Source organism: Lithobates pipiens, unplaced genomic scaffold (assembly GCF_037356315.1).
Source record: "Lithobates pipiens isolate NorthernLeopardFrog02 unplaced genomic scaffold, aLitPip1_a1.2 Scaffold_16, whole genome shotgun sequence".
Lineage (NCBI taxonomy): Eukaryota > Metazoa > Chordata > Amphibia > Anura > Ranidae > Lithobates > Lithobates pipiens.
The window spans coordinates 627372143-627384896 of NW_027507748.1; the positions used below are offsets into that span (position 1 = coordinate 627372143).

The 12754-nt window shown below is 42.0% G+C and overlaps 1 protein-coding gene across 4 annotated transcripts in view; it reads right to left on the bottom strand.

Annotated features, from left to right (window-relative positions):
* The window catches only part of DCLK1 (doublecortin like kinase 1), a 551424-nt gene that overhangs the window by 483139 nt on the left and 55531 nt on the right, over positions 1-12754 (bottom strand). For all 4 annotated transcript variants that reach the window (XM_077484138.1, XM_077484139.1, XM_077484141.1 and 1 more), the window contains exon 2: positions 7504-7889. In XM_077484138.1, the coding sequence (XP_077340264.1) occupies positions 7504-7879 (376 nt within the window). In that variant the 5' untranslated portion in view covers positions 7880-7889. The remainder of the gene's footprint in view (positions 1-7503; positions 7890-12754) is intronic.

Below are 12754 nucleotides of genomic sequence, written 5' to 3' on the forward strand. Positions count from 1 at the left end.
GGCACTGATAGGTGGCACTGATAGGTGGCTCTGATAGGTGGCACTACTGGGCACTGATGGGCGGCACTGCTGGGCACTGATGGGCACTGATGGGCGGCACTGCTGGGCACGGATATGTGGCACTGGGGTGCAGCACCTTTGTTGAGGCAGACTGTGGGCACTGCTGGGTGGCACTGTGGGCACTGCTGGGTGGCACTGCTGGGTGGCACTGTTGGGTGGCACTATGGGCACTGCTGGGTGGCACTGACAGGGGGGACACATTTTTTATTCAGGCAGGCAAAGCAGGGGGCAGGTGGGCACTGGCAGGGCTGGCCGTGATCGGGACCGATATCCCGATCGCGGCCGCCGGTGATCGGCTTTTTTTTTCTCCTCGCGCTGTAAGCGCGAGGAGGAATAATAGCCGATTACCGGCTCCGTTATATCACATGATCAGCTGTCATTGGCTGACAGCTGATCACGTGATAAGGGGTCGGGATCGATCCCTTGCACGGATCGGTGATCAGGCGAGTCTCGTAGACTCGCCGATCACAGAGCGCGCCGCGCGCGCCCCTCAGGGGGCACGCAGGCCACTCGTGCACGGGACTACGTCAATAGACGTAGTCCCGGAAAAGGAGATCCGCACTGTAGCCGTCATTCGGCTATAGCGCGGGTCTCAAGTGGTTAACCAAGCCTCCTTCTCAATCCAACATTTCTATGGCAACCCTGCTTCCCTGTTCATAGCTCACTTGTTTATTTCAAAGTATTTACTTGTGCCGATGTCTTTGTCAGACTTATCAGCTTCAGCTAAGACTGCAGTAATGGCCAAGTTTAGACTGTATGTGAGGTCACATGGTCACATGGTGTGTAGGAGGAAGCTCTGAGTGATTAGCAGAATTCAGTGGTGTGCCGTAGGAAGTCCTGATAACAGATAGATAAGACATAGAGAGTGTGCCGTAAATCAGGGGAGATCTGGGCATGCTCAGTGACTTCATTCTACAGAACAATAAGGATTACAACAATACTAAGCAAGTAAGGAGATATCTACAAGCATGTTCATTAGGGTTTTTATGCTGATTTACATGGGACAAAGTTGTGGGGGAGGGTTTACAATCACTTTAAAAGGCAACTACCATTGCTAACCCCATTAGTTAAATTACTTTCTCTAAAGTCGGGCCTATGCACATTAGGTCAGCATGACAATCTGGCATTTTTAGAAAAAGTGGTTCACCTCTATTTGTAATATAGGTTTTTGTTGAAGACAGGGTGGACTTGATTTAAATCAAGCCAATTTATATCACGATTTAAATCACTAGTAAAAAAAACTTGATTTAAATCAACTCAATATAAATCATAATTTTTAAGGAGCAACTGTCATCTCTGTCCCACAACGGCTCTTCCTCTGACCCGCTGTTGACTCACCGAAAGTCCCATTCACTTTAATGGGATGACTGGTGATGCGGCAGTGACACAACAAGGTGAGGGACATGGCGGCAGCAGGTGAGTGGATGCCACCTAAAAGGCACTGCCATGATGGATCTGAAATGACGATTGCTCTTTTAATGTAAGGACTTATTCTTGCTGGTAGTTAGAATCTTTAATATTTGCAAACAGAATGAAGGTTTCCCATTTGGAAAAATAAACTGTCAGGTTAATAAAACAGTGATATTAGAACCGATTCAGTCATACAGTTTGTAGTGTACAAAGAGTTGCAAAACAATGGGGTAAAGGAATATTCCTAAACTTTGGTTTATCTCAATGCAGTGCATGCTATCTCAGCTTGCAGATCTTGAATTCATTGAATGAGTTTACAAAAAATGTAAATATTGCAGAATATACAGCCTCATGCTACATAACTATGCTCCATTTCATGCTAAATAAACAAAATGATTAATGTATCCTAAATAAAAAACTATCTTCAGATAGATTTTTACGCCAAAAACATTTTAGCGGGGCATGGGTGCCTGCTGAACAACTACCCTGCGTAATCATCAATCCAGATTCCAAAATGGTGCCTCCAGAGCTGTGTGCCTATTTGTGCCTAGTGAGCTTTACCTCTAACATGCAGGTGGCACCAGTGGCGCCATTTTGTAATTTCAATTGCTGGGTTGCACAGGGTGATTGCTGAGTGGGCACCTGTGCTGTGCATTGTTTACTATAGGCTGAAAGAGATAATGTCTCCCATTTCAGGAGAATGGATCCCTAAAAATGAGGATGGATGACATCCATATTACAATATATAGTACAGTATAACAGTTTACCTTAACTCCTGCAACTATAAGATTTTCTAGATAGCTTGGCCTGCATGTTAAAGTAGGACCTCCTTACAAATAGGAGTGCTGCAGCATTACTTGTCCACACTAAAGTTTGACCTCCCACCGCAGCCCACAATGGGAGGGTTTCAGTAACAGAGGCAGTGCTGTCATTTCAAAAACGCAGTGGGTAGGACTAGATGTGGCTAGGCACTGATTGACAGTATAGAAGCACAACCATTGGTCCCTCCACACATGCCAGGGTGCTGGGTCTAATCCTTGACTCTGACCTCTCCTTCAGTTCCCACATCCAATCACTGGCTAAATCCTGCCGCCTTAACCTCCGCAACATCTCCAGAGTTCAACCCTTCCTGACTAATGACACCACAAAGCAACTTATTCTCTCCTTGATTATTTCCTGCCTTGACTACTACAACTCTTATGTAGCTCTTGTGCAGGCTATCCCCCCTTTAGTCTATTATGAATGCTGCTGCTAGACTCATACACCTCACTAACCGATCTATGACTGCTGCTCCTCTCTGCCAATCCCTTCACTGGCTTCCCCTACCCCACCGTATAAATTTCAAAATGCTAACCACAACATACAAGGCCACCCACATCATCACTCCCAGTTACATCATCAACCTCATCTGCAGATATCACCCAAATCATCCCCTCCGCTCCTCCGACGACCTCCTGCTCTCTAGCTCCCTTGTTACCTCCTCTCATTCTCGACTTCAGGACTTCTCCAGAGCCTCTCCTATCATCTGGAACTCCCTGCCTCGGTATATCCGATCAGCCCCTAACCTGTCCACCTTTAGGAGATCCCTGAAAACTCATTTATTCAGGGAAGCCTATCCTACACCCACCTAACAACCCCATCAAATCATTCCCCTCAGGCCCTCCTGTCCCTTCTGTATTGAACTGTACTATAATTGTGCTGTCCCCCCTCGACATTGTAAAATGTTGCGTAAACTGTTGGCGCTATATAAATCATGTATTATAATAATAATAATAATAATAATAATATAATAATAGAGGCTTATGAATTTGCACTAACAATGCTTATAGCTATGCCCCTGCAACATCTGCCCATACCACTACAATGCTAGCAGGAATGGCCTAAATGAGAGTGGCAACTCTGCTCTTAATTCAGGAGCAGCGCAGCCTTGTTGACACCTCATCATAGGTAAATTTCACTGGCAGACTCAACATGTATTTGTGGGACTTTGCAAGGAGACCAAGAGAAAACTGAATGTGCAAATGCATTTATAATTAAAGAGGAAGCTGATGAGTTTACTTCCTCTTTGTTTCCCTGCAAAGGTAAAGCATAAAGGGCTCACTTACCTGACACAGGAGCCAGCGATGTCCTTGATTTCCTTGCCGACTGGAAGCGTTTATCTTCCTTCCGGGGTCACGGACTCCGGCTCTGTGACTGGCCGGAGTCGCGTGCGCGCGGGAGCCGCCAGTCAAGGCATGTCGTTTAATGAAAATGGCACGCCCTGACCCTTCTATAGTGTGCATGCGCTGAGTACATCAGTACATGCGCCGAAGAAATCCTCGTACGGGGAATTGTAAATATCTCCTAAACCATGTAGGTTTAGGAGATATTTACAGCACCTACAGGTAACCCTTAATCTAGGCTTACCTGTAGGTGAAAGTGTGTTGTAAGGGTTTACAACCACTTTAAGTGCTGCAGCACATATATTTTTTGATATGGGGCCAAAGTTCTACATTAAAGCCCAGGAGTGAAGAATATACTTCTAGATATGAAGGAGCACATGAATGACTCAAGTGACAACATGAAGCAGAGAAACAGATAACCCTGTGTAAGCTTAGACTGGAGAGTGGACATGAGCTTACATATGGCTATCTTTCCTGGCTTCCAGAAGTTGAATGGCAAGACAGAAGAGTAAAAAGCGTGTATGTATTTGCTGCCAAAGAGTGGGGTATTCAAGCAAACATGCATGGGCAATGCACAGGTTCATGTTCAGTAGTGGCCGTATTATAGATCCCTGCATCCAACAATCAGTTTAAGCCCCTGTTCACACTGGTGCAGCTTTAAAATCACACTACTTCAGCGCGATTTAAAAGCCACACATTAGTGCGATTTGCACTGCCGATTTCATTGCAGCTTGCAACTTCACACAACAGAAGTCTATACCTTTTTCATAATGGTTCCATTGCTGACAATGGGGTGCAACTTGTCATGCGATTTGGAACTATCAAATAGCATGACTAATTGCACCGGTGCGGACGGGGACTAAAACACACACTTTGAAAAATGCGAGCTGAAACATAAACCTTTGAATCTGATTGTTGACTATGGGACAAGAACAATTCTTAAAGTGAACTCATACAACTTATTGCACTTTTTAAAAACAATTCCTGCCTAAGAGCAGATACCATAAAAAGCCTAAAATCTTTATAAGCCAGAAAACCATTCATGTGCTCCTCTCTGATTTAGTTCCATTTAGAACTGCCTAGATGGCCAGTAAGTGCACTATAATTGGACAGTGGAATGGCAGTTGGCAATGCTTAGCCATGAAGTTGGGGACAGCGAGGCTCCAGTATAAACGTAAGACTAAATCAGAGAAGGGCACAGAACAGGGTTTTCTAACTACTAAAATAAATGACAGGCATCATGCTGTGTCCCCCCCTAGGCAAAACATTTATTTTTTAACGTTTGAGGAATACAGATTCACCACTTCAATGTGACACTATCACAAAATTAATATGCAAAAAAAGAAACTCAGTTGCAAAGAATAGATGATTTACTTGTCCCACTGTCCAGGGTGCCGATGTTCTTCCAGAGGTGCGGTGCCCACAGATTCCTCTTCTGGGGATGGTGGGTTTCAGGGCCCCAGCTAAGCACTATGGTTCCTTCTGCTAGCACATATGTACATCATTACTGTGTCCTACATTGATGTAGGGGCCAGCGGAAGTAACCACTGCATGGGATGGAACAGAATTCTGACATGCCCAGGAATGTGTGCAGTTTGTCATGTATAGGGGTCAAATAAAATGCATGGGGTGTTGTATTATATATAGATGACTGCTATAATACATGAGGTTCTGTGTCATGTATGAATAACCATTATAATGCATGAAGTACTTTATAATGTTTAGTTTCTCAATATAATGCATGACAGGAGAGGACCAGAAATGGGGGGCATTTGCTATGTGGACCAGATTGATAAGATATGGTGGAGTGGTGGCCCTATGTGGAAGTATTTCACCTTTCAGACATCATTCAGAAGTGGACCTGCAGTAAGCCCTGGTTCTCATCAGTGCGATTTGTCATGCAATTTGACAGTTCAAAATCGCATGAAAAGTTGAACCCCATTGCCGGCAATGGATCAGTTCAGATCACTGCCACTCAAGTCAAGTTTGAAATAGGTTCCTGCACTTGCAATTTCATTGAAACTTACCGTACATGGGAGGTTATGTTACAAAAGGCAAATCCACTTTGCACTGAAAATGCACTTGGAAGTGCAGTCGCTCTAAATCTAATGGGTAGATCTGAAATGAGTGGAAGCTCTTCTGATTTTATCATCCAATCATGTGCAAGCTAAAATGCTGTTTTTTATTTTCCTTGCATGTCCCCCTCGGATCTACAGTGACTTTACTTCCAAGTGCACTTTCAGTGCAAAGTGTATTTTCCAACCCCCATTGACTTCTGTTAAATGAAGTTGAAGGCCGTAATGAAATGGCAAAATCATTCTGATAGGGCAGCTTTGAAATCGCACTGAAGTAGTGTGATTTCAAAGGCGCACTGGTGAAAACCTGGGCTCAATGATATTTGTTCATCATTATATACAGTATCTCACAAAAGTGAGTACATCCTTCACATTTTTGTAAGTATTTTATTATATCTTTTCATGTCACAACACTGGTGAAATGACACTTTGCTACAATGTAAAGAGGCGAGTGTACAGCTTGTATAACAGTGTCAATTTGCTGTCCCCTCAAAATAACTCAACACTGCCATTCATGTCTAAACCGCTGGCAACAAAAATGAGTACACCCCTAAGTGAAAATGTCCAAATTGGGACAAATTAGTCATTTTCCCTCCCTGGTGTCATGTGATTCATTAGTGTTACAAGATCTCAGGAGTGAATGGGGAGCAGGTGTATTAAATTTGGTGTTATTACTCTCACTCTCTCATACTGGTCACTGGAAGTTCAACATGGCAAAGAACTCTCTGAGGATCTGAAAAAAATAATTGTTGCTCTACATAAAGACGGCCTAAGTTAGAAGATTGCCAAGACCCTGAAACTGAGATGCAGCATGGTGGTCAGTAAAAAATAGCCTCAGGCTTGGTGGTTAGTGGGAGTAAAAAAAATGACATGGTGGCTGTGGTCAGTAGGGGGGGGAATAGGGCCCCATCATTGGTATCAGTGGAAGGAATGACGCCTCATCGTAGGTGGCAGTAGGAGGAATAGCGCTTCATATCAGTGGGAGAAATAATGTGTAAAGGGCCAGTAAAAGCAAGCAAAGGTTTGCAGTTTGGAGATCACCGTTCTATAGGAACATCCACCCACCATTCATTAGGCCACGTTGGCACACTTTACGTGATACACATTCTTTAGCACTCATGAATCTGTCCCCAACATGAAATGGCCACTAGGTTTTAGCTTCCTCTAGACCAAACGTCCCCTGTCCTCCCCTGAGTTTGTTGGATAAAGAGGATCCTGTAGGCACCATAGCTCTTGCAAAGAGTGAAGATCCAAGGCACAGGTAGCGAGACAGGTAAGTAGAATATCTATTCTTTCCAGGCATTCTTTTACTCTACATTTGAGATAATAAGACACATGACTGTAACACAAATATATTATACAGTATTGCAATTTACTAGTCTTTAGAGACGATGATTAGTTTAGCTTTTTTTTTCATTTTGTTTTTTTTCTGTAATAACAAAATTCCTGGTATAAGGTGAAGATGCTCACCTACCATACTGTATATATGGAGAACCAGCGTCGTAACCATAGGATAGGACCACAGAGCACTCCCTACCCCCACCATAACATAGGTAATAAATAGCGATGGGAGCAATCTAACTGGTAGCAGTGCAGGCAGAGAGCACAGGAAGTTATCAGCTCACAAGTTTCCTGTCAAGATCAATAGGTATTTTGTCATACTTGTTGAGCATAACAAAATGCTTTCTATAGTATATTTAACAGAGTAAAAGGGAGAAAATAGGATACGTTCAGTTTTAGGGTTTATATACACTGAAGAGTCAATACCCCTGTTGAGAACAAAAGGCTAAACTGACCTTCAACAAGCTGATCCATGGAGATAATCTTCCTATTTCCATCCACAGTATAGATTGTTCTCACTCCTTGTGGTAAATTCACATTGTCAGAAAGAGTTCTGGTCAGATCAGCCAGGAGAGCCTCAAAGGACCGAAAGCGATCCGGGGAAATTGCATAGACAATCCCTTTGAAGTAACGGTCACCATTGCGGTAGAATCGGACCTTCTTAGCCTTCTTCTCTGAGCTCAGGGCCTGCAGAGTACGGGTTCGGTAAAAACTGCAATGGGCACTATGGGTTGGGCTTGGCAAACCATTCGCTCTGGACCCTTTGCTGTACCTTTGCGCTTTGTCACGCTCATCAAAATGTTCGAGTTCCATGTCTCTCCCAAAGGACATTGCAGAGATTCTGTGGATTTAAAGAATACATATTTTTCATTAGAAAAGTAGAAACTCCTCTCGGTATATAAATAGCAGTGATTTTCAGATAATAGTTTTAAAACAGCTATTGTGGGCTACAATGAGCAACCTTCCCTCTCATTACCAGTGTTACTATTTTCAGTAGCACTATGACTAACACTGCCTTTGTTACATTCACATGTATTTGTTACTGAATCATTAACAAATCCATTTCCATTTAAACACTAATACAATTAAACTGCAGTACTAATCTCCTAAAATAAATTCCAATTCTTTACTATTGATAATAGAATATTAAATAGTTCCGAGAAAAATACACGGTGCTGTAGTAGGGCTGTTAAGTATTGCATTGTGTGAGGACAAATGAAGTCATTCTAAAAAGGCAACACATACTATATACTCAAGTTATGTGCAGAAAGAATTAAATTAGACTTATACCCAAATCTAAAATATTGCATAAGCTTCACTACTGTCAATGTCTTTTTATTTCACCAAAGAATACATGTAGCATACAAGTTAGCAATGTTCCAATTGTAGCCTGCAAAAACTTGGCTTAGCAATCATACCACTGGGTAAAAGCAAAAAAATAAAAAATCACAGTGAACCCTCACCCACAGTTGCAAACCTGACTCACAGACCTCAATCTGGAGCCCATACACTTCTGGTGGGACCAACACGCCAAAAATGCCCTGGCCAACTATTCTATAGAGGACATAGGACTACGGAACCTCTTTCCTATCTCCAGTGGCAGAACTACCGCCGACCCTCTGATTCGGGTATCTGGTGGCCAATGATACTAGTCTTAAGTGGTCCTCATTCTATTTCTTATTTTACTGCATCATAATAGTATCAATATATTTATTTCAAGATTACTTTGATTGTAATAGAACCTTGCTATCATTTATATTGTTACATATTGAAATATTGCCTAATGTCAAAACTCATATTTAACTCGCTTTATGTCCTTATTATTTCCCTGTCACCTTTGTTATTACTTATTTTCATCAATAAAACCTATTGTGAAAAAAAAAAAAGAACTACCGCCATAGCGACCCATGCGGGAGTCGAGTGGGGCCCAGTGAGCAGGGCCGATCCTAGGCAGGTGCGCTTCCCGGTGCTGTAAGCTGCTGCAGAAAAGAGGCGCAGAGCCGCCGAAGCTGCCTCTTGAATGCACTGGTTGCTAGAATCACTGGCCTCCCGGTGCCTAGCAACCAGTGATGTCAGAGGCCGCGGCCACCCCACCATTCATAGTACGCCACAAATGCAGCCACTGTGCCCATTAAATTCAACCACTGTGCCCGCCAAACACAGCCACTGTGCCCTTTAAACGCAGCCACTGCGCACATTAAAATGCAGCCACTGTGCCTGTCAAATGCAGCCACTGTGCCCGTCAAACACAGCCACTGTGCCATTAAACGCAGCCACTGTGCCCATCAAACATAGCCACTGTGCCCATCAAACGCAGCCACTGTGCCCATTAAACACACGGGGGCTGTTTGCAGGGGGGGGGGCCCATACACCATTTTGTTATGGGGCCCTGTGATTTCTAGTTACGCCCCTGCCTATCTCTCTGGGCATGTCTGATGCATAACCTTGCCCACATCTTCCAATGTCCCAGAAGAATGTGATGGATATGCAAAGACGCAGCAGATCCAGCAGCTATTCTTTCTGAAGACCTCATTCCTGAGCCAGGACCTGACGATTTCTCCTCTACACCCAAGGCATTTTTGGCAACATGCTCCAAAAAGAACAAAGGCAGTTACCCTATATTACCTATTTCATCTCCTTCATCCATCACAACTTTAAGTTGAAGCTGTGCCCTGATTTTCAAGGGTATACCTTACAACAACATCACCTACCTATGTGGATTTCCATTCAGTCTTACTGCATTGAAAACTGGAAAATTTTCCACTGTTTGCATAATTAACAAACAGAAGAGGCCTTGGTGTCAAGCCTTGATGCTGAAAAGATGTTTGGGCACTTCAGCTGGACCTTCATGATCTAAACCCTACAACACAAATGGATAAAGGGACCATTTATCCTCTGTCCGCTCCAGATAAACTTCACCTTTCGGCATCCAGCTCAATCTCACTCCTAAATGGCACCTGCCAAGTGTTGCCCTCGTAAACCTCTGTTTTTTTGTGATTTGTACTGAACTTCTAGTAGCCCACATTCATTCCCAACAATCTGACCAGTAAAGGTGTCCCATTGCATTATAAATCTTTTAAGATTTCATTATTTGCCAAAGACTTATACTGTAGCTCACACATACCCAACCAATCACCATATTACCCAATCTGCTAAAAGAATTATGCATGTTCAGCTTGCTCTTGGTGTATAAGGGAAAGCCATCCCACTTATTATCCCAGATTTGCAGATTTGATAAAATATCTTGGAATTCGACTGACAATCTCTTATTATGTTTAGACGCAAAGCATTATTTAAAGAACTCTCTCAAACTATAAACGGATAGACGACTCGGCGCATCTCCTTTTTGGCTACATTGCTTTTGACAAATTGTCAATACTCTTTAGGCTTTTAAATTATTTTACAACCTAACCTTGCCAGAAAAAATCCTTTAGAAGGGCATACAAAAACTCCATATATAGCTGTTAAACTTTATTTGTGTATACACAAAATATAGACTTTAGGAATTTTTTATGTATGTCCTGAAGGAGAATGGTGGTTTGGGAGTTCCCAATCTAAACAAATAGTACTTGTCCCCACATTTCCTCTTGGGTGGTACTCCTCTCCTAGCAAGTAAACTGAAATTAAAAAAGAAAAAAAAATACCCCACATACACCCAAACTTCATAACGTGGGGCTCATCCTTACTCTCATGAGAACATAATCTTCTTTTGTCAATGATCTTCACTTAAAGGTCTGGAGGCAGTGCAAAGATGAATTCAAACTCACAAAGCCAAGCTCCTTAATACAGGCATACCCTACTTTTAAGTACACAATGGGGTTTATTTACTAAGGCAGGAAAGTGCAAAATCAGGCTCACTTCTGCATAAAAAAAAATGAGCTTCCAGGTTTTATTACTAAAGCTTAATTGAACAAGCTGGGGTTAGAAGTTCATTGGTTTCTATGCAGAAATGAGCCTGATTTTACACTTTCCAACTTTAGTAAATAAACCCCATTGTGTACTTAAAAGTGGGGTACACCTGTATCTTCTTTCCTTTATATATATTTAGTCCTCTTGTCCAATATGACATGTCCATGGCAAAGTCCTTTTTATAAATATGGCTACCTGGTTAACTATGGTTATGGTTATCCAAGACAGATATAAACTTCCCAAATCCTCCTTTTATAGCAATTTACAAATGCCAAACTACGTCCATATACTCTCGAAATTCTTATGCTTTCTAAATCTTACCCACTTTGAAAGAATTCGAACAGAAAAACAGCTAAAGGCCTGATCTCCAAAATCTACAAAATATTGCACAAAGCACAATACACATCCATACATACTGTTAAAAGGGAAACAGTGCAGGGACATGAACTACCACTGGAAACTTGAACAGAGCTAATAAAAGCTCTATATGCATGAAAATGCATACATAAAAATACAGTGGTTCTACACCCCAGAGATACTATATTGGATTAACCCAAATATGACAGAGAGATGCTTGAGATGTGCCACCAACTGGAGTTCTGTACCTCATGTTTTCTGATGTTGCCCACATTTGTCAATACTTTTGAGAAAGCTAATGGACAAAGATACACTTCTAGACCTGTACACAATTATTAGGCTACCCAATCCAAGGCTTATAGTGCTATAATACGCAAACCAAAAATGTAATATATTGCAGCTTACCAATCATTAGATGTGGTGGCTATATTAGTTTTCTTTTTTTGGGCTTTTTTCCCTCTGTTTTCACCTGGTGATCTGGCTAGTAACACACCTCCTGTATTAGGCTGGATTCACACCTATGCATTTTTAGTGTTTTTTTGCATTTTGCAGATTTCTACTACAGTCTACTTAACATAGTTTCCTATGGAACACGTTCTGTGGTGCAAATCTGCAAAAAGCACTAAAAATGCATAGGTGTGAATCCAGCCTTATAGAGACACCACCCTGGATAAATGAGTACAGGGGCCGGCTCTGGACAGCAGCATTGTCGGTCTGAGTGGAGGGTAGCATTAAATGTACCATCAGATTTAGATACATTAACATTTTTTTTTCTTTTTAGGCTAAAGGTTTTACATGAATAAATAAGAGCTGATCATTGTAAGCACCACTGCTATTGTTAAATAGTTTGTCTCATCCCTGTGAACTGATACATCTGGAGAAAAGCTTGTTTTTTTGAAAAACAACAGACTTGGTTGCTGGATTACCAACTGAAAAATAAGGCAAAGATGGCCTAAAAAAGAAAACAAATGCAGACACCACATATAAGATTTAGTAAGCTGCAATATAATATAGGTTTACTTGTGGGTTTAGTACCACTTTAACCCCCACCCACCCAAGAAATGAGCCACATACATTCAAACAGTAAGCAAATAGTCACCAAACGGAAACAATGTAACCCCTTCCATTAAGGATCTACTAAATAAAATTAAAAATATACATCATATGAAGCATCTTACAGGTAGGCTTCATGACACACCGATAAACCAGTCCAACAAAGCTTTGCCATTGGCTCATTTCTATTCAGTTAGCTGTACAAATTTGATTTGAGAGCTGTGGTTACCCTACCTTCTTTTGCCCTATCCCTAATCTCCCCAACCCTCACCTTTGTTTGTGTCTCTCCATATCTTGTTTTTATTAATCTTCTATCATCTGGGCTTTTATTCATATTGTTGTTAAATGGCAGTTTAAATGCTGTGCATAGCACCCATGCCCCCCTGA